The sequence below is a fragment of the Diabrotica virgifera genome, chromosome 9 (genome assembly GCF_917563875.1).
Source record: "Diabrotica virgifera virgifera chromosome 9, PGI_DIABVI_V3a".
NCBI lineage: Eukaryota > Metazoa > Arthropoda > Insecta > Coleoptera > Chrysomelidae > Diabrotica > Diabrotica virgifera.
Genome location: NC_065451.1, coordinates 15,464,197 through 15,484,311, shown reverse-complemented (window position 1 = coordinate 15,484,311; position 20,115 = coordinate 15,464,197). Strand labels below are relative to the sequence as shown.

The 20,115-nt window shown below is 35.4% G+C and overlaps 1 protein-coding gene across 6 annotated transcripts in view; it reads right to left on the bottom strand.

Annotated features, from left to right (window-relative positions):
- The window catches only part of LOC126892198 (protein mono-ADP-ribosyltransferase PARP4), a 400,117-nt gene that overhangs the window by 22,869 nt on the left and 357,133 nt on the right, over positions 1 to 20,115 (bottom strand). For all 6 annotated transcript variants that reach the window (XM_050661687.1, XM_050661691.1, XM_050661688.1 and 3 more), the window contains exon 5: positions 1,289 to 1,573. In XM_050661687.1, coding sequence (XP_050517644.1) covers positions 1,289 to 1,573 — 285 coding nt within the window. The remainder of the gene's footprint in view (positions 1 to 1,288; positions 1,574 to 20,115) is intronic.

Sequence of the window (20,115 nt, the reverse complement as noted above, 5' to 3'; positions counted from 1 at the left end):
ATTAAAAAAGACTGCATTCAACAATTATCAGAAGTTGATAGGAGAATAGACCTCGAGTATAAATAAGTGTCATTTTAGTGAAAGTTGTGTGTTGTGGAAAATGCTTCGGAGTATATTTTTTTTTAAATATGATTCTTCTTTAGAAAACCAAGCCCGGCGCGAGGACTCAAGGACCGAGCTAGCAATACAGATCAATGATAGGTCACTAGTCACTAGAAATAGCGGGAATAGAGTGCCTCACGCATTCATGCGTCACGGATTTAGTGTGTGAGTCCTTGTACGCAGGACGTCTCACATAATTAAGTACTTTGCTGATAGAGAGCCCCTGCGCATCAGAGTGTTATCAGGTTGAAAGTTGCTCGACCCTCGACCCTTAAGAAAATATTTTTATATCCTTATTGAATCGCTTCCCCTTTCGAAAAAGTCACCGCACGCCACTGCTTTTAAATAACCTACAAAATATTTTACACCTACACAGTTTATCATATTCAATGCCCATTTCTTTCCGACATCTACATGAGTTTTCCATCGTTTGTTTAAAGCAATGTTGGCTGATCAATTGGAAACACTTTCCATTCCATGCCAATATGTTATGCAGACGATACCACAATAATCTCCGAGACAGAAGACGATCTCCAAAGATTAACACACATCTTCAATACAACAGCCAAGAAATACAATATGATATTATCAGCAGAAAAAAGGAAATGTATGACAACATCTAAATACCCACTACGATGTAAAATCGAAATTGATTGAAGAGGAAGTACGACAACAAAGCTTAAAAGTAAGTAAAGCGGTGGGATCTCTTAATGACACAATCTGGAAGAACAAACACCTAAGACAAGACACAAAAACAAGAATCTATAAAGCAGCAATTAGACGTATATTGACATACACGGCGGAGACAAGACCTGACACATCTAAAACGAGACGACTACTAGAAACAACAGAGATGAAAATACTCCGACGAATATCAGGGAAATGTCTGTTGGATAGGAAGAGAAGCGAAAACATAAGAAGATCATGCAATGTAGAAGACATAAATGGATGGGTGACAAAACGGAAGTATGAGTGGAACGAACACATTAGTAGAATGACAGAGGATAGGATAGTACGAATAGCACAAGAGTAAGTCACCAAATGGACGAAGAAGTATTGTCAGACCAAGAAAGAGATGGTGCGATAATTTAAACAATTTAGGAGGCTAATATTGAAAAAGAAACAGGATTTAAAGCCTACATACAAGAAGGAAGAAGAAGAAGAAGATTTATAATTCTAACCCTACCTTCGTAACTGGTATTTGTGTTTTCGTTACTGTGCAAACGGGGTGTTGTTGCTGTTGCCTGGCTGTCATCGACGTTGTCGTCGCCGTTGTCATGATTGTCGTCCCTGTCCCGGTCCTGGAAATGCTCGGCGTCTTATCCCTGGGGGTCAGGGAAATGAGAACATCACCCACTTGTAACTTATGCACCTTCAAACCGAAGAGTCGTTGCGTGCGTTCAGGACTGCAGGACGCCCAACCTTGGCCCATCACGAAGTAAGGTTGCTCCAGCGTCGATTCTATCCCCACCTGAAAGAAAATTGGTACATTTAGATAAGTTTTATACTCATTGAGAACAGATGTAGATCTTTAAGGCCATTTTTTTGTAATGATACATTGCTTTCCGGGATTAGAGGCCTTTATGTTTCCACGTTCCCGTGGGATTTGTCAGTGTATTTTGGTTGAAATGAATAACATCTTTCAGCTAACACGAATTAATTTGTTTTACTGAATAAATGAAACTGTTTGTTATTTATGATGATTGCTATATTCTTTGTTATATTCTTTTGTTATATTCTGTTTGGTATATGCTTTGATATAAGTTTTATTTTTGTCTACTTGCATGATGGTTGTGTGAATTCGCCAGCTTAATGGTAGTGTTAACGGTCCTAGGTCCGGATGAGGGTTCTTTTTGAATAGATAGGTTAGTACGCTAGCTAAGATAAAAAACTCACTGATAGTCTCCTTGCGCATCTCAGTCAACGTGAAATTTGCCAAGTTGTACCTACCTTCTCGCGAGATAAGAGATAAGAATGGAACAGCAACAAACAAAAATTCAAACTCGGCATCTGGAAACTGTGGAACTAGATTCCGTTATAGATTACTAACGCGTAAAAGTTTAAGTACCATTTTAAACAAAATCTGGACTAAAAAGAGGCTTGATAGCGAATCGAATACAGAACGTTATGAAACTTTGTTTAGGCTTTCGTCTCCTCAAGGTAGGTCTGCTTTCTGTTTTTTGTTAAGGAAGCCTAAAATGGGGACCAGCAACGTTATGTGCCAATGGTGGAGTGGCATAACTGCTAGTGCAGCGAAGTTGAAGGTGGTATGCACTGGCTATGAAGCCGAAGAGTGTAGTGAGTTTTGGAAGTAGAAGCCAATCAAACCGTGAGTAGAAAACAACTTTGATGTTACCAGCCATACATTGGAACGGCTCTTAATCTGCATTTTGGCTTGCAGCTTATGTTATCGGCAATATCTTAGGGGAGTTTTTTCTAAGACGTCTTAATACCATAGATATAATAACTAGTAGATTAGGCAATGTGTGGGCCGCTCTGTGCATCGAGGTGTAACGCCCATATTAAGGATTGGGTGGTCTAGCGTCTAGCCATCTTTGTCTGTCACATGCGCGGGATCGCTTGGTTAAAAGAGATAGATATACCACCGATCGATTGCTTCCGCGTTACGCTTTTTTGCTTAGTATGCCTTGTCTACCGTTAATATGTCTATGCTTAGTACTCTTCAGGAAGTTCATTAGCGGCAAATTGAAGAAGTTTGGCTGGAGGGAATGGAACTTTTCTTGGGACGCCTGGTGAGTATGTGCCCTAGAGGGTGGCAAGGAGTTTTCAGGACCTCTTTAGCTCTGATGTTGGAGCTGGATTTTGGACGAATGTTGAGTGTAGGTATGCAGGAGAGTTTTGGTAAAATTATTTCCAAATTTTTCACATAATACGCCTAGGAGATTCGCTCTTTTTCTTGCCCTGTCTAGGGTGTTTTTGATGCCGATGTTTCAGTTGAGAATTCTGCTAAAATAAACTCCCAAACAGGATACCGAGGATCACACGATGGCACGTGCTAAAATCTATCAGAAAATATCAAATAGATCATTCCTAGACATTGCCACATACAAAATTTACAACACAAGAATTTTTTTTGAAGTTATACTTCTTTACCGGCGATATGAGGGTGAATTTTTATATGTTAAAACTTATGATCCCGGCGCATGCGCATTATAACTTTGTTCTGATTGGATGTTCAAATGGCATGTCAAAAATTATTCAATATGGCGGCTGTGGCACAGCTGTAGTTAGATTATTTATGGTTGTTGCGTTTTAAAATTTGTGTGAAAAGAAACAACAAACAAAAGTTAGTTAATAGTTATACTGCATTTTTAAATAGTTTTCATATACCTATATTTTTGGACTTTTGGACTATTTTTTACAAGGAAAACTCATTATAATTTGGTAAGTAGTTTTTATTATAATCATATTGTAATTATACATTTGGATTAGGTTGAAATACAGTAGAGTGAGTAGAGTATACTCTACTGTACATTAATTTTCTCAAGAATGGGGATTTTAGAGAGAAATCCCAAATTAGGTCCGGTTTTTATTTTTAAATTATGATTTTTTGGCGTAGATTTATTTATCTAGTAGATATGTAATGCTTTGATTTACATACTTAATTTGATTACCAACAAAAGTTCTACCAATCTTCATCTAATATATTGTTTTCTTACTGTTTTGTTATATTTTAATATTTTCTTCAACAAAATTTAAACTACATAATTTAATTATATTCAAAACAACTGTCAAACAGTAAAACGTTCAGTTACCCTATTTTTCCACATGACAAATAATGTGGAATTGGACGAGTGAGTCTAGGCTTCGATTACGAATCAAAGCACCCCGAAATTCACGGGTTCGATTCCCGATGCAAGTTTTTGTTTTTTTATTTTTTTGTGCGATTGTAAGTATATTTGTTATATAATTTTTTTTTCAGAAAATGCGTATTTAAAATTGTTGCCAACAATTATTATCTTTCAGAAATCATTTTTTCTTTGTGGCATTTATCAATGTGTTTGTGTGCGTTTTATTCTTTTATTTTTTTTTTAAATTTTTGGTATTGTCTTAAAAATCACATAATATGTAGTAGAAGTATAACTTCTTACGTGCGTACAAAGTACACACACATTTTTTTTTCAAATATTGTACAGTGCCGGCAAAAAAAATCTTTACATTGCCAAATAAATCACCAAATGTGAAGACAATTTGCATGCGTTCTGTCTGCGTTTGGTGGGGAAGGTAGGGGAGAGGGGATAGCGTACTTGAGACGGCAATTATCTGTAGTTTACGGACCACTTGACTTATTTAATTTAGGGTATTCTGCGCCTGCGCGTTTGCACTGTAAACAGTTGGCTTTGTGCGGGTAGTCAGTGTTAAACTTCTTCTCATTTACCGCGTAAAGTTTGAGATCGTCAAATTCTAAATTGAACTGACAAATATGGGTTGAAAGAAACTCACAAAAGAGGAGAAGGTTCGTGCTTTAACATTACTGGAGAAAGGAGACTCTGCAATTACCGTAGCACGTGATATTGGGGCTTCAAGAGGGGCTATTATCAACTGAAACGTTTGGCTGCAATGTTTCAGTTGATAAATAGCCGCTCTTGAAGCACCAATATCACGTGCTACGGTAATTACAAAGTCTACTTTCTCCAGTAATGTTAAAGCACGAACCTTCTCCTCTTTTGTGAGTTTCTTTCGACCCATATTTGTCAGTTCAATTTAGAATTTGACGATCTCAAACTTTACGCGGTAAATGAGAAGAAGTTTATCAAAGACTACCCACACAAAGCCAACTGTTTACAGTGCAAATGCGTAGAATACTCCAAATTAGCCAAGTGGTCCGTACTCCGTACGTAACTATAGATAATTGCCGTCGCAAGTATGCTGTCCCCCCTCCCCACCCGCCCCTCCAAGCGCAGACAGAACGCATGCAAATTGTCTTCAAATTTGGTGATTTAGTTGGCATGTTGGCAATGTAGATTTTTTTGCCGGCACTGTATATTATTCTATGAACATCGCTTTATAAGAATGAAATTCTTTGTGGTTAATTTCTTCTCTCATTACGTTCTAATACGAGATTTTTATTCATTTATTTATTTTATGGCTACCATCATTTCACACCAAAGAATTTACAAACTTACTACCTAACCATAATGTTTGTATTTGATCCTAATTTTAGATTTATTACGGCACTATCGTCGTGTACGTGTTTTCTTTATAAATTAAGTGTATTTTAAGAACGGAATATCCGGTTGATTGTAAGCCTGCCAAAATCTGTTATGAATAAGCTATTGGCAGAATGTATACTATTTTTTTATAATTAGATCGCGGTTTGCCAAAGTTACTATCTCGAAAATACACACATACACAACGTATAAATATTGAGGAAAACTCATTTTAGATTGTAATAAACAAGCACCGTTTAAAAAAAGAATAAACTATGGAATTCTTTGACCTAGTAGTCTGTCTTGTTTTTTATTTCGAATCAGGATATAATTTCTTGCCAAGTTTTTGAACGCATTTGTAAGTCATTTTGATGAGTTTTGATGAGTTCGTATGCTCTGTATCGTATGATGCGTGGGACGGGACTACTATAACCTCATCAACCTTATAGCAACCTCACCATCATACCTCATGCTACTTGAAACACCGCAAGGTGTCCTTTGCTCCACTTGGAGATGTATGATTATGATGATGATGATATGTATAGTATTTCCCATATTTTACGTAAAAATCTTATACCTATAGGTTTCTGAAGATTCACGCTTAAGCTTACACGTATTAGAAAACTCCAAAGAAACCCAAAACTAGGAGTTAAAAAATTAAAGGAAGCTGGTGTAAAAGAGAAACTACAGTCGGAAAAATGAAAGAATACCCATGAACGATCACATCAATCACTTATTTTGTATATGCTGTCTTTTTCTATAAATAACAAATGTTTGTTAGATGTATGTACAACAAAAAATATCTATGAGATCAACAAGTAATGGTAAACACTACAAAAGAAAACTGTCTTCACGTTCCAGAAAAAAAAACAACGATAGAACACTTTTTACGGCAACATTATGACAAATTAAGTACTTAGTATTCTATTTCTTCCTTTTGCTCTAGTGATAGGCTGCATTCTTCTAGGCATGCTACGCAGAAAGTGTAGAATGGTTTCTTGCGAAAATCGATTTGATTCTTCCTGTTGTGCAGCAATTTTTAATCCTGCAATTGAATGTGGACAATAGATTTCTGGATTTCTTGGTCGTCATACATGTTCTATGAGATTTGTTTCAGGACTCATTGGTGGTCAATGTAAAGCCTGAATTCCAATATACTCAAGATATTGTATATTGTATATCCTCATGCATTAGCACAAAGTTATTATACCCAATGAAGGCGTCATAAGTAAATAGGTCTGGATCCCGCATAAGAAAAAAAGTTGATTAATAGCAAGTTGAAAATTTATTAATAGCTTACCGGTGTCTAGTTGGACAAACTTTGATATATGGGAACATTGGAACAGGGGAAATTTTAATGGTGCAACAGGTTAAAAATTTGGAACGTCAGACTACGAAAACGTCATATGTATTTTGTCGGACAGAACATCCAATTGATATGTTGCCCTTTCATTAAACTCTCGTGCAAAAATCAGACTGGTGTCGTATCACCATCTGGGCATTTTAATGAGTGGAACACGAAGAACATATCAAATGACAAATGACAGGAATCATGTTGGTTAGTAATAGCAGTCCGATTTTTGCATGAGAGTTTAATGAAAGGGTAACAAATCAATTGGAAGTTCTGTCGCACAAAATACATCTGACGTTTTCGTAGTCTGACGTTCCAAATTTTTAACCTGTTAAAAAAGGTTTGTCCGACGGACAGAACGTCTATAGACGTCTAATTTTCATTGATAGACACAACGTCTATATAGACGTTTCATTTTTCCCTATTCTACTTTGCAAAATACCTACATATAGTGTCACAACACTTGCTTATACATTTGACGCACTGTCCGTCAACGTGTTAAATTTAATCAACATCTATAGGGTTGAAACCTCCCCAAACCCAGTAAATCATAGAAAATTCTAAATCTCCTTGTATATCTAGTTTTACCTTAAAAATTATGTCGCACTGTATTTTTCCAAAAAACTGAACCAATCAACCTCTATAGGATTGAAACCACTGAAACCACCCCGAACCCAGTCAATATAATCAAATTCCAGATGCATACTTAGTTTTACCATAAAACATGTGTCGCACTATTTTTTTTTTGAGAAAATTAAACAAATCACCCCTATATTTTGAAATCACCCCGAAGCCAGCCAATAATTTAAAATTCGGGATTTATACTTGAAATCACCCTGAAACCAGTCAAACAATACATAATTTGAGATCTGTACTAAGTTTACTAAGAAAGTTAAAATAAGTTTAGGAGATATGTATACTACGGTATATCGCAAGGTTACTACTCGCGTCACGATTTTTCAATGACGCCAAATACGATTTTAGTCCATACCAAGCGATATGAAGTATTCCCTTCAAAAATAATGATTGAAGGTAATGCAATATTTTTGTCTGTGAGTATATTTTCTCGTTATTTATTGCAGTTTTCAAACTGTTATGTAAATGTGTTGATAAACATCCATTGCATCTTCCTCTTTAACGATATAAAACTCGAACACTTTAAGTAGAAAGTCGATTATAATGGTTACTGGAGGTGTACAAAAACCGTGAGTCACCATTAAATCCCTCTCAAGACGAAAATAAATGGTCGTTCTTATTGTCCTCTCTTTGTTCCATCACGAGAGGCATCGCTGCATTTTTCGAAGATACGCAGCAGACACAAAGTTCGATGATCAGATACGTGATACGTTGCATTACATTATAAATCTGGTGGTAAAAGTGGCCGTAGTGGAATGCTGTCGGTACAAAAAAATTTTTCGTAGTAATACTCATTGTAGGTGAACTGTGAAGGGGCGGGCGAGGACTAGTACTCGTGGTTCCGGGAGTGGATGGCCTTGAACGGTCCAAACCTCTTCTTCTCTTCGAGCATCTCGAACGCTTTCAGACGTATTTTGTTGTAGTGGCGCCGCGCTTTTTAACACCGAGTATTCTTTGAGATCAACTTTATGGCTATTTGTTTATACAATTAACTTTCTTCAGATTTATTGGCCTGTGTTTCAACACTATAGACAATATTTAAACAACTGACACGGTCGCGTTGTTCTTTTGACGAGTTAAAAAGCATTCGAAGTGTTTTTTATTCTTCATCTTGGGGTAAATCGAAAGTATGTCAGTTATATTACGAAGTTTATTTATTTTGCTCAACAGGCCATGTAGGCCCTGGACGTGAAATACACACTTACATTTTTTTTTACTATACATACAATATAAATCTAATGCCATCCCCTCTTTGTGAACACACACATACAATATACAATATTTGTCTATTAAAAATACCAGGCCATATTTAAGAGGATCGGTACGTATTTTCGGCTGCAATGCTATTCAAATGGGGATTCATTTTTTTCGAATCCTGAGAAAACTAATTAGTATTTTTGAAAAATTTAAACGCAGAATGAAAGATTACGTTATTAGCGAGTGCAGAAAGTTCCTGAGAACTTCTATAATGTTTATTTTAATAAGTTACAGGGGTGAAAAACTAAGAGAAAATTTAGTGTGATTTTTAATTTCAAATATCTCATTCAAAATAAACTTTTTATTTATTCTAAGGGACTTTCGGCCCTCGGTAATAATTTAGTCTTTCATTCCGCGTTTAAAAATGTTTTTTCAAAAATATTTATTGGTTTTTTCAGGATTCGAAAAAAATAAACACAATGCTGTGGTAATATTTTCTTTGTCTTACAACGTACTCAGCCGAATATAATATTGTCCGCATATATTGTCAGTCAGACACTGACAATCAGTGACAATTTTAAATATTTGACATTGCATCGGGAATATTTTGAGTTATTGATTAAATATTATTGATATATAGTGTGTATTTGATAAATAATTGATTTAAGACGTGAACTTAATAAAAAGTTATTTATTGTGTATTATTTGTGGAAGATCCAAGCAGAGAATACATCAGGATAATATATTCTGTGATCCAAGTATTTTGTTGTTAAAGATGTTCAAAATTGTAAGCGTTCCATAAGAACAATATATTATTAAAAAATCACTTTAACACTTTTTCTCTTTTCTCGATTGAGTATTAGTTTTTGTTGTACAAATAAATTATTACAATCACTGAATACATAGTTAGTGAAAAAATTATCACATTTAGTAACTGAATTAATAATTTGCAATTATAAAAATAACAGTTATCCAAGAACATTCAAAAGCCATCTCTTTAAATTAATGATGACATTTTCAAGTAGAATGACATTCTAGTAATGTTTACATATCCGTGTAATCCATAGTAATTTGCCGTGTAAAGACAGAAAAAGTGGGGATACACGTAAAATATTTGCGAATTATGTACCCATAGCCTTAATTTAATCAGAGTTGATGATATTCTTTTCTGTGAAATAAAAAAATATCTGAGATAATACAGACTAAATTTTATTCATTGTTTTTAAAAGAATTCGATCGATCCGATACGTTAATTGATCCCTGTGCGCTGTGCATTAAAGACTTTTCAAATTAATGATACTATAGCCATGCACCCGATTGCGATTGTGTGAATTCTTATAAAGATCGTCTCCAGATTGATGATTTGCTTGTAATAAGAAGCTATGGAATATTAGCAGATAGGCAACCAATTATACATTCCCCGTATTCATTTGAATGGTAAGTCAGGCAGATACCAATCTGCCGATAGGTGATCTGCAAACGGCAGCAAGGCACGTACCTAGCCACGTACCTTCCTAGCGCGGCCGGAATGAAATTACGAAATAAGTAGTTTTATGTCGTTTAATTATTGATATTGTATTTTTTTTAAGTTGTCAGGAATTAACATTTAGGGGACAGGATGAATCGGAGCATTCGTTAAATCAAGTTAATTATAAAGAACAAATAAAATTGTTTAAACAAATACGATCTGGAATTTTCTAATTTACTTTCAGACTCGGAAGACATTTAGCGGCGTACCTAAAACAGCACAGAATGAAATAATCAATTAGTAGTTACATTTTGATGCTTTTTGGTAGAAGTAGACGAAACTACTGATAGAGGTAACATGTCATTCACAATTATCAATTTTTTCGATACGCGTTACGTCTAATATTTATTAGAGGTTTTTAGGTTTTCAGACGTGAGTAGAAGCCATAAGACAGAATATATTTTTGGTGTTTTAAAGGACAGACATTTTTTGATATCAAAAATAAATTGGTAAGGCAAACTTATGACGGCGCTGCCGTATGGTCTCCAGGCAAAAGTTAAAACTATTGCACCCCCGCTTTATTAACTCATTGTCATAAGTAATTGACCTCTCTGACGATTCAAAATTTAAAAGTTACGCCAAAGAATTTTCAAAAATATCTATTAGACAAGTTCATTAAAAATTATCCATCATTCTTTAATCAAATAAAATAAGAAACTGAATTAACAGTTTTATATGCTGATCCAAATATTTTCGGAAGGTGGGACAAGTTACAAAATATGTATAATTTTATATACTGCAATTCATTAGGTACAACAAACTGTTCCCGAAATTAATAAATAATTATTGTCCTCAAATGTGGGAAAATTCTGCCTCAAATAAACGGGATTTCTCTTGTCTCAAAAGAGTCAAGACGTATTGTCGAAACACCATGAAACAAGAGAGAATGTCAAGCTTGTCTTAAATGTCAATAGAAAAAAACTTTTAAAATCTCTCCAAAGCAATAATAACTTTTACAATGACGTTATAACCCATTTTGTTACTTCGAAACAACATAGACTATATAGAGTTAATTTATAAACAGGTTAAGGTTCTAAATTTATAGGAAAAAACAAACAAAAATAAAACCTTGCCGACCCTGTCCCTAAAGCCACGAGCCGCCACTGAAAAATACATTATATAAATAAATATATACGTATATGGTACATATATATTTTACAGTTCATGACACATTCTTGTGTTACAATTTCTCTTGCGCTCTTTTTACCACTCCTCTCCATTCTCTTCTGTCTAATACCTTGCTTCTCCAGTTCTCTATTTTTAATTCACGTAAATCTGTTTGGACGCTGTCAAGCCATCTTTTACGAGGTCTTCCTTTACTTTTTTCCCGACTGGTTTCCTGTTCAATATCATCCTGGCCATTCCATGGTTTTCCAATCTGTGCACATGTCCCAGCCATCTTATTCTATGCGCTTTTATTATTGCGGTGATTTTTGGTTCCCTATACAGCTCTTCCAACTCTTTGTTTGTCCTTCTTCTCCATCCCATTTGTGTATTTATGCCTCCGTAAATTGATCTGAGAATTCTTCTCTCCTATCTTTCTAATTTTTCTTCATCTGCCTTTCTCAAAACCCATAATTCAGCTACATATTTTTCCCGACTGGTTTCCTGTTCAATATCATCCTGTCCATTCCATGGTTTTCCAATCTGTGCACATGTCCCAGCCATCTTATTCTATGCGCTTTTATTATTGCGGTGATTTTTGGCTCCCTATACAGCTCTTCCAACTCTTTGTTTGTCCTTCTTCTCCATCCCATTTGTGTATTTATGCCTCCGTAAATTGATCTGAGAATTTTTCTCTCCTATCTTTCTAATTTTTCTTCATCTGCCTTTCTCAAAACCCATAATTCAGCTCCATATACAACCGTAGATAGTCACTGTTTTGTAAATTCTTTCTTTTGTTTTTCTTGAAACAGACTTAGGCTTCATTAGGGATCTTAGCATTCCGTATTTCTGGTTGCCTTTTGTAATTCTGGATTCTATTTCTTTATCTTCATGTCCATTTTCCTTTAGTTTCACAACAAGGTAGGTAAATTCTTCCACTCTGTCAAAACTGTATAATCTTTCTCCCCGTCTGATATTCGCGGTCGCGGTGTGCAAGTACTTGGAAGGGAAACGAGAAACGACCGTGCGCGAGTCGCGGAGAAATATTACAACTATCTTAAATAATTCATATTGTCAATTGAAATTGTCAAATTGACGTATATTTCATACCTTCTGTCATTGAAGCAGAAAAATTATATATTGCTCCACAATATTGATATGATATGCAATTATTATATAAAGGTAAATTTAATTAATTGTATTTTGCTTGCAGTACTGCATTTTAATAACTAATTTTATTTACTACATACAATTGTTTACGTTTGCATCACATAACCTGCATCTTAGTTTTTCTTCTTATTATTTTTTTGGACTATGGCCTTGACAATTATCCAGTAACCAGGACTAATATAATTGGCCAATATAATTAAAAGTGCGAATAAAAGTACAGAGCGTAGAAATAGGGGTCGCTTTGCCGAACTTGCACGGTCCCAATACTCGCATGTTCGCGCGGTAAGGAGAGATAGAAAAATCATCGGTCGAGTGGTCCACGTTTCACTATTTTGCTTAAGATGCATTCTTCTTCTTTAAGTGCCATCTACGCGACGAAGGTTGGCAATCATCATGGCTATTTTGACCTTCGAGGCAGCTGCTCTGAGCAGTTGCCTTGAACTGCTACCAAACCATTCTCTCAGGTTCTTCCTACCCTCTATTTTTCCTTGAATTATGAGTCTCAAGATGTTATATCTTTCGCCTCTCTTCACATGTCCGAGATATAGCAATTTCTTTTCTTTTATTGTGTTTTCAATTTCCCTCTCTCTGCCTATTCCTTAACACTTCTATATTCGTGACTCTAGCTACCCATGAAATGAAAGATGCATTGTCTACTCTTATTATGTCTATATTTAAGTCCTAGGTCATGATGAGTCAACTGTCAAATTTGCATTCTCTGCCCATCATTAACATTTATAAGTAAAATAATTTTCACATTGTTTATCTAAGAATTTTTTGACAATACTAGTTAATGGCAACTTAATATCAACTAAAAATATCTGTTCAATCTTTGTACCAAACGCCAAACGAATAGTTGGAAGTGCTAACTGCATACGTTTCACAAGGACATTCACAATGATTCCTTTGTAATATTGTAATTTATATTCGGTTGTTTCCAGCTACAAACTTATAGTTTGTGGTAAAATATCATTATGCGAATTTATCTCCGGAAGTTGCAAATTAACTTTTATTTAGTTCTTAGAAGATTTAATTGGCCTTTTACGATGGAGCATTTTTGCAACAGCGATCTTAAAGCAAACAATTACGGCTGGTATTTGCCAAACTTGTTTTTTCCTTCATTTTTGTCTTGTAAAAAGTGCATGTGGCATTATGTTGGGAATTAATTGAAAGATTGTGGAAGATCATACTTGTCAGTACTTCACGTGAGGGAGTAAATATGAAAATTAGACCAGTAAAGAGAAAACAGGCTAGAAAAACAGGCTAAAGAATCAAAAGACTGCTATGTGATTCTCGAATAAAACTCGAAATTCGACTACGTTTAACAAAATATCTGGTCGACTCTTCTCTATGCAGTTGATACAATAACAGAAATTATTTTGAAATTATAAATGATAGTTCTCCTGGTATCGGTGACTCATATTTTGAAAAATAGTTAAAATTAAACAACACCACTGCCTGGAAAATTTTAATATAATCTGTCGAACTTTTCTTTTTTAATAAACAAAGGAAATGCTAACTGTTATTATAGATAGATAATCCAACGAAATTTACGCAAGCTTTATTTTAACCGTATGCTATTATATTTTGTGATTCTATTAACTGAACAAAGTTGAAGTGTAATACGGCAAGTGCAAGTAGTAGATATGAGGTTTCATTATCCATATTCTAAAGGGATTTTATTTAATCAATACACTTCATCTACGGCCTTCTCATAGCAACAAAAGTAGAATGATTTATTGCCGGTTGATTTCTTTGTTTCATGTGGCCCTACCTGCCCTGTGCGGAGCATGTCCAGAGTCCAGAGAGACTGCGAAGCTGCAAAAGAAGCCCTTCTTAGGCACCCCAGCTTCGGTCTTCAGGAGGGAGGTGTTATGGCGAGCACGCCACTGTGTGTGTTTTTATTTCAATATCTAGACTACATCGGAGATGATAAACACCCACGCTGATAATTTCGAGGTGTCAGTGATATGTTCCAGGACTATGAAAGATTTTAAGAAATAAGTAGTTTATATTCATTAATTTAGTATGGTTTTGTACCCTAAGCTGTTAACAATTCAATAAACTTGTGCATTTCCTTCAGAGTTTCGTTAGTTAATTCTCCAACGGACACACATCATTTTATACAGAATAAAAGTAATATAGATTGCTACAAAATATTGTGCAAGGGAAAATCGGAAGCAAACGCAGTCCAGGACGAAAGAGGACTTCATGGTTGAAAAACTTGCGAAATTGGTATGGTATTGATCTTCTTCTTAAGGTGCCGAGACCGCTTGTCGATCGTTGGCTCTCATGTTGCGCAGCATATTAACAATCATTGTCTTATTTACAGCCGCACGAAATAGTTCAGTGCTAGTTTTCCCAAACCATTGGCGTAGGTTTTTAAGCCAAGAAGTTGTACGGCGGCCCACACTTCTTTTTCCCATTATTTTACCTTGCATGACAAGGTGAAGTATGTCATATTTTTCTGGGTGACGCATTATATGACCAAAGTATTCCAATTTGCGCCTTTTAACCGTGTTCACTACTTCGCAACTTTTATTCAAACGTTGCAAAACCCTTTCGTTTGTGACTCTTTCTACCCAACTGATCTTCAGAATACGGCGGTAGACCCACATTTCAAATGCTTCTAGGTTTTTTAAAAGCGATTCTGTCAGTGTCCATGCTTCAACCCCGTAAAGTAGTACTGGGAATATATAACATCGGACCATTCTTATGCGAAGTTCCAAATTTAGATCATGACTGCACAGGATTTTCTTAAATTTCATAAAACTTGTTCTTGCTTTGGCAATTCTACTTTTTATTTCTGTACTAGGGTTCCAGCTTTCATTAATATGAGTACCCAGATATACAAGATTACTTACTCGTTCAATTGAGTCATTACCGATTGTTACGTTATAGTTATTATTATTTACGGCTGCCTGTTTATTAATAACCATAAACTTTGTTTTTCTTGCGTTGAGTTTGAGTCCATATATCGCGCAGAATGCCACCATTCGATTCAATAACGCTTGAAGATGTTCAATTGATCCAGTCAGCAACAAGGTGTCATCTGCGTATCTGATATTGTTCATAAGCATACCATTAATGAGTATTCCCTCTTTTGCGTTTTCCAAGACTTCATTTAAGATTGTTTCAGCGTAAAGATTAAACAACATTGGTGACAATATACAGCCTTGTCGAACTCCGCGCTTGATTTTTACTTCTTCAGAGCACTGATTCGCAACCCTAATACATGCAGCCTGGCCCAATACAAATTTGCGATTATTCTAATGTCCCTACCGTCCAGACCGGTAGTTTTGAGAATATGTAGCATTTTTTCATGGCGAACTTTATCAAAGGCCTTTTCAAAATCAATCGCGCACATGAAAACGTCATGATTTACATCTCTGCATCTTTGAATTAAAACTTGGGTTGCGAATAGTGCATCACGCGTTCCAAGGCCACAGCGAAAACCGAATTGAGTACTTGAGATTCTTTCCTCAATTTTTCCTCAGTATGGTATTGATACAAGCATGTTATTTAGGGTAGCAGTGAATAAAATTAAGATAGTTATGAGCTATGATGATGATGATAACTGATAACCAATGTTCTTAAATGGAGAAGTACGCTGAAGAAGAAGAAGTACGCCTATGAGAACCTTTTCGTTACTTTACTACTCGTGTTTCAAGATGCAATTTCATACCATTTCTCGAAATCATCAAGTGCTAAATTCATAGTCTCGTTTTTGTATACTTCATCCGGTTTTATAATGACAAAATGTAAATCGTTAAAAACAAATTAAAAATAAAGGCGTAAAAAATTCCTCGTGCCCACACCCTTACGTCATAATTTATATTAACTATCTATAAACATTAACTGCCATTATTCTTATTTACAGCCCGGACACTACGTTCAAATTTACAAGCCAAAGTTCCAGCAGCTACGAATTATGAAAGTTGAACAATTCACCTCTCAGTAACAATCTTGCCAAAGGCAAGGTACAACAAGGTCACTGACCATCTGACTGCAATATTTTATCAAGTTTCTTTATAGTTCCTATAATGGGAATCGAGAATCGAGATTTTATTGAAATTCTCGATGTTTTATGGCTTTGCTGGAAACGAGACCGAGACTGGTGGGACGTGAATTTTCGATAGCGGGTTTTTTGTAAACAGTTGGCTTCTGTCTTTAATAACGCGTTTTGCCTAATTTTCTTTAAACTGTTGATTTCATTACGAGGATCTAATTATGTAAAAAATGTTGTTGATCCACTCTCTGACTCTCTGGGTTATTCCCCTTTTATTTATGTTTTAATAAATAAAAAGATCTCGGATCTCCAAAGATTAGCACACATCTTCAATACAACAGCCAAGAAATACAATGTGATAATATCAGCAGAAAAAACCAAATGTATGACAACATCTAGATACCCACTACAATGTAAAATCGAAATTGATGGAAAAGCAAGGTTTAGATATCTGGGAATAGATATAACCAGTTACGGAGATGTTGAAGAGGAAATACGACGACAAAGCTTAGAAGCCAGTAAAGCGGCGGGATCTCTAAATGGCACAATCTGGAAGAACAAACAATAATTCTACAATATTTTTACCTAAACACCTAAGACAAGACACAAAAGCAAGAATCTATAAATCAGCAATTAGACCTATATTGACATACACGGCGGAGATGAGACCTGACACATCTAAAATGAGACGACTACTAGAAACAACATTGATGAAAATACTCCGACGAATATCAGGGAAAAGTCTGTTGGATAGAAGCGAAAACATAATAAGATCATGCAATGTAGAAGAAATGTGATGAATTGATGACAAAACGGAAACAGGAGTGGAACGAACACATTAGTAGAATAGCAGAGGATAGGATAGTACGAATAGCACGAGATAAGTCACAAATAGACGAAGAAGTATTTGCAGACCAATAAAAAGATGGTGCGATAACTTAATTTAGGAGGCTAATATTGAAGAAGAAACAGGCTTTCAAGCCTACATACAAGAAGGAAGAAAAAGAAGATTTATTTTTTATCGTTTTGGATGTGGACAGCTAAGGCAATGATTTCATATATCTGGAATATCTCTAATCCGACACCCTCTTAATATTATATTTTCATTTACGCCGCAAAGAGATTCAAAACATAAAAAATTCCAATAAAAAAAGACCAGTAGCCCATTCTCCACCCATTAAACCGAAGACGGTAGCTAAGAAGCTGGGCTAGAAACAATCAGCAAAAGGCACAGAACTTTGCCACATATTTAGAAAATACAAGACCAAATTAATGATCAAATACCATTGCAGCCTAATCAGATAGAAGAGAGAAAACCAGACTAACATCCCATTAACAAGGAAGTATACACCCAACAACAAGGAAGTATTTGATGAAATAAAAGACAACATAAATCCGAAGAGGGCACCTGCATAATATGATCAAATCAGTGGAGAATGAATTCAATCATACAAGAGAAAAACATAATTTCAAACCATCAATTTGACTTTAAAAATAAACATTCTACGATCAGGTACACAGATCAGTATAATTGAAAAATCATTAGAAGAAAAAAAAAGTATTTTCTACAATATTTTTAGACGTAGCTAAGGTCTTCGACAAAGCATGGGATGATATATGGGATAGATAATCTACAAAGTCAAAATTCTTACGCCTAAACAATATTCAGCTATTTGGCATTCATACATATCTAACAGATAGTTCAGAATTAAGCAAGAAGACGTGTACACAGATGTAACAGAAATCAAAGCAGGAGCCCATCAAGTAAGCATATTAGGTCTGATCCTCTACCTATTAATACACATCCGGCATACCAGAACTAGAAAATAATACTATAGCCACCTATGCAGATACTGCTATCCAAACAGTAAGTGATACCAGCGAAGAAGCAGCAAAAAAATTACTGTTGCCAATAAATAAAAACCATAATTGGACTAAAAAAAGATACTAAAACTAAATGAATCTACTTAAATCAATTCACGTTAACTTACTGTACAAATAAAAAAATACAAAATAAGTATTCCAGTTAGAATAAATGATGCCCAAATACCATATGCATGTTCTGCAAAATTTTTGAAAGGTATTACATATTAAAAAGAAAAGGGAAGAACTGGCTATCCATTACAAGAAAATGTATTGGCTAATTGAGAAGAAATTTAGCATTGTTCATATATACCAAAAAACTGCTATATAAACAAATATTGATACTAGCTCTGGAGCAGTACTAATTCAAGTACATAATATGCAGATCATCCAGAGATTACAGAATAAAGTATTACGGAACATCGTTGATATATCTATCAGAAATGTTACCTCCACAAGGACTTTGACATGGAAGATGTAGGCAAAGCGGTCAAAAATATTGAAGGTAGCCATTTGACCTACTGATTAAGAAGGTCACCAGATGGAAGCCAGCAACTGAAAGACCAATGGGAAGCCCCAGAGAGAGATGGAGGACCAGGTCATGAGGGACATCAAAATCCCGAAAGTGAGATTGTACCTAAGGGAGCGTTCAAGTATTACGTAACGCGATTTTCGAAGATTTTTGATCCCTCCCCTTCCCCCTACGTAACGCACTCTAATTGGCGTTTAACTATTGCGTAACGCAATTTTTCAAGATTTTTGACCCCCCCCCCCTCCTCTTTCGTAATACTTAAACGGCCCCTAACGAAAGCCAAATGATAAAACAAACTTTGACAATACACAAGAAGAATGATGACTAATTTACCGCAATAAGCGAATCAGAGAGCAAATGAAAGCTATTTATTTTATTTGGGAAATAAGCCATAATTTAAGTTTGAAATTAAACTCATTTGACCTTTCGACTTCCACTTTGGAAATCGTTATCAAACTTCCGAATTGGAACTATTGGAAGTCGAAAAATCAAATAAATTTAATTTCAAATCTTAAACTGTGGCTTATTTCCCAAATAAAATAATAAATTGTAGCCACAAGGAAATATGTTCAGAACAATATTAAGCGAATGAAAGGTCTTGATGATGATAATGGTGTAAGTCATTTTGTGCAAGAACGCCTTGAAATTATCTTTATACACTAATACTTTATTTTTATCGTAACCCTCGTACCTACACAAAAACTAAAACAAAAGTAGTACCCGCACGTTTCTGAGTCTCCTTTTGTTACTAGCCTACCACCGAGTTTTTTTATACGTATACTCGTATAAAAACACACCCATAATCATTATTATACAACGTTTCTACGCCCACAACTCATTATGCAGCATTGAATGGAACGTAAACACGATCGTGGGAGAATCTCCTCCTATTGTGCACAAAAAAGGGCAATTGGCTAACACCATAATCGTTTAGAAGGATATCGTTTGATATTTAGATAGGACGTTTTTTGCTGCTAAGCCTATCTTAGACGTAATCGCCGAGGCAGGAATAACAAAGGGCTTGTGTGTGTTTGTAACAGCAAATATGGTGAAATATCTACTGGATGATAACTACAAGAACAATCTTTATACGGATTTGCTATATACAGAGTAAGTTTTATATATGGAACGCCTCAATTATCTCGAAAACGGCTTACACGATTTTTAGAGGTTGAAAGAAGATTGTTTAGAAGTGCAGTGGGTCACTGCACTTTTCGTTACCCACAAAGCAATCGATATCTTTATAAATAGGGGCTGCCGAACTTGTATCACACGTAACTGATTCTGGTGAAAATATATTTTCACCAATACTGCAGTTTCTGACATCTGACGTTAACATAGGCCTATTATTACCATCGGCAACATTAGTAGACCGAGATCTTACTTCGGAACATGGCTTTTTTATGAACTGCATTATGTCGGTTTGAATAATTCGTTTGCACATATTCACTA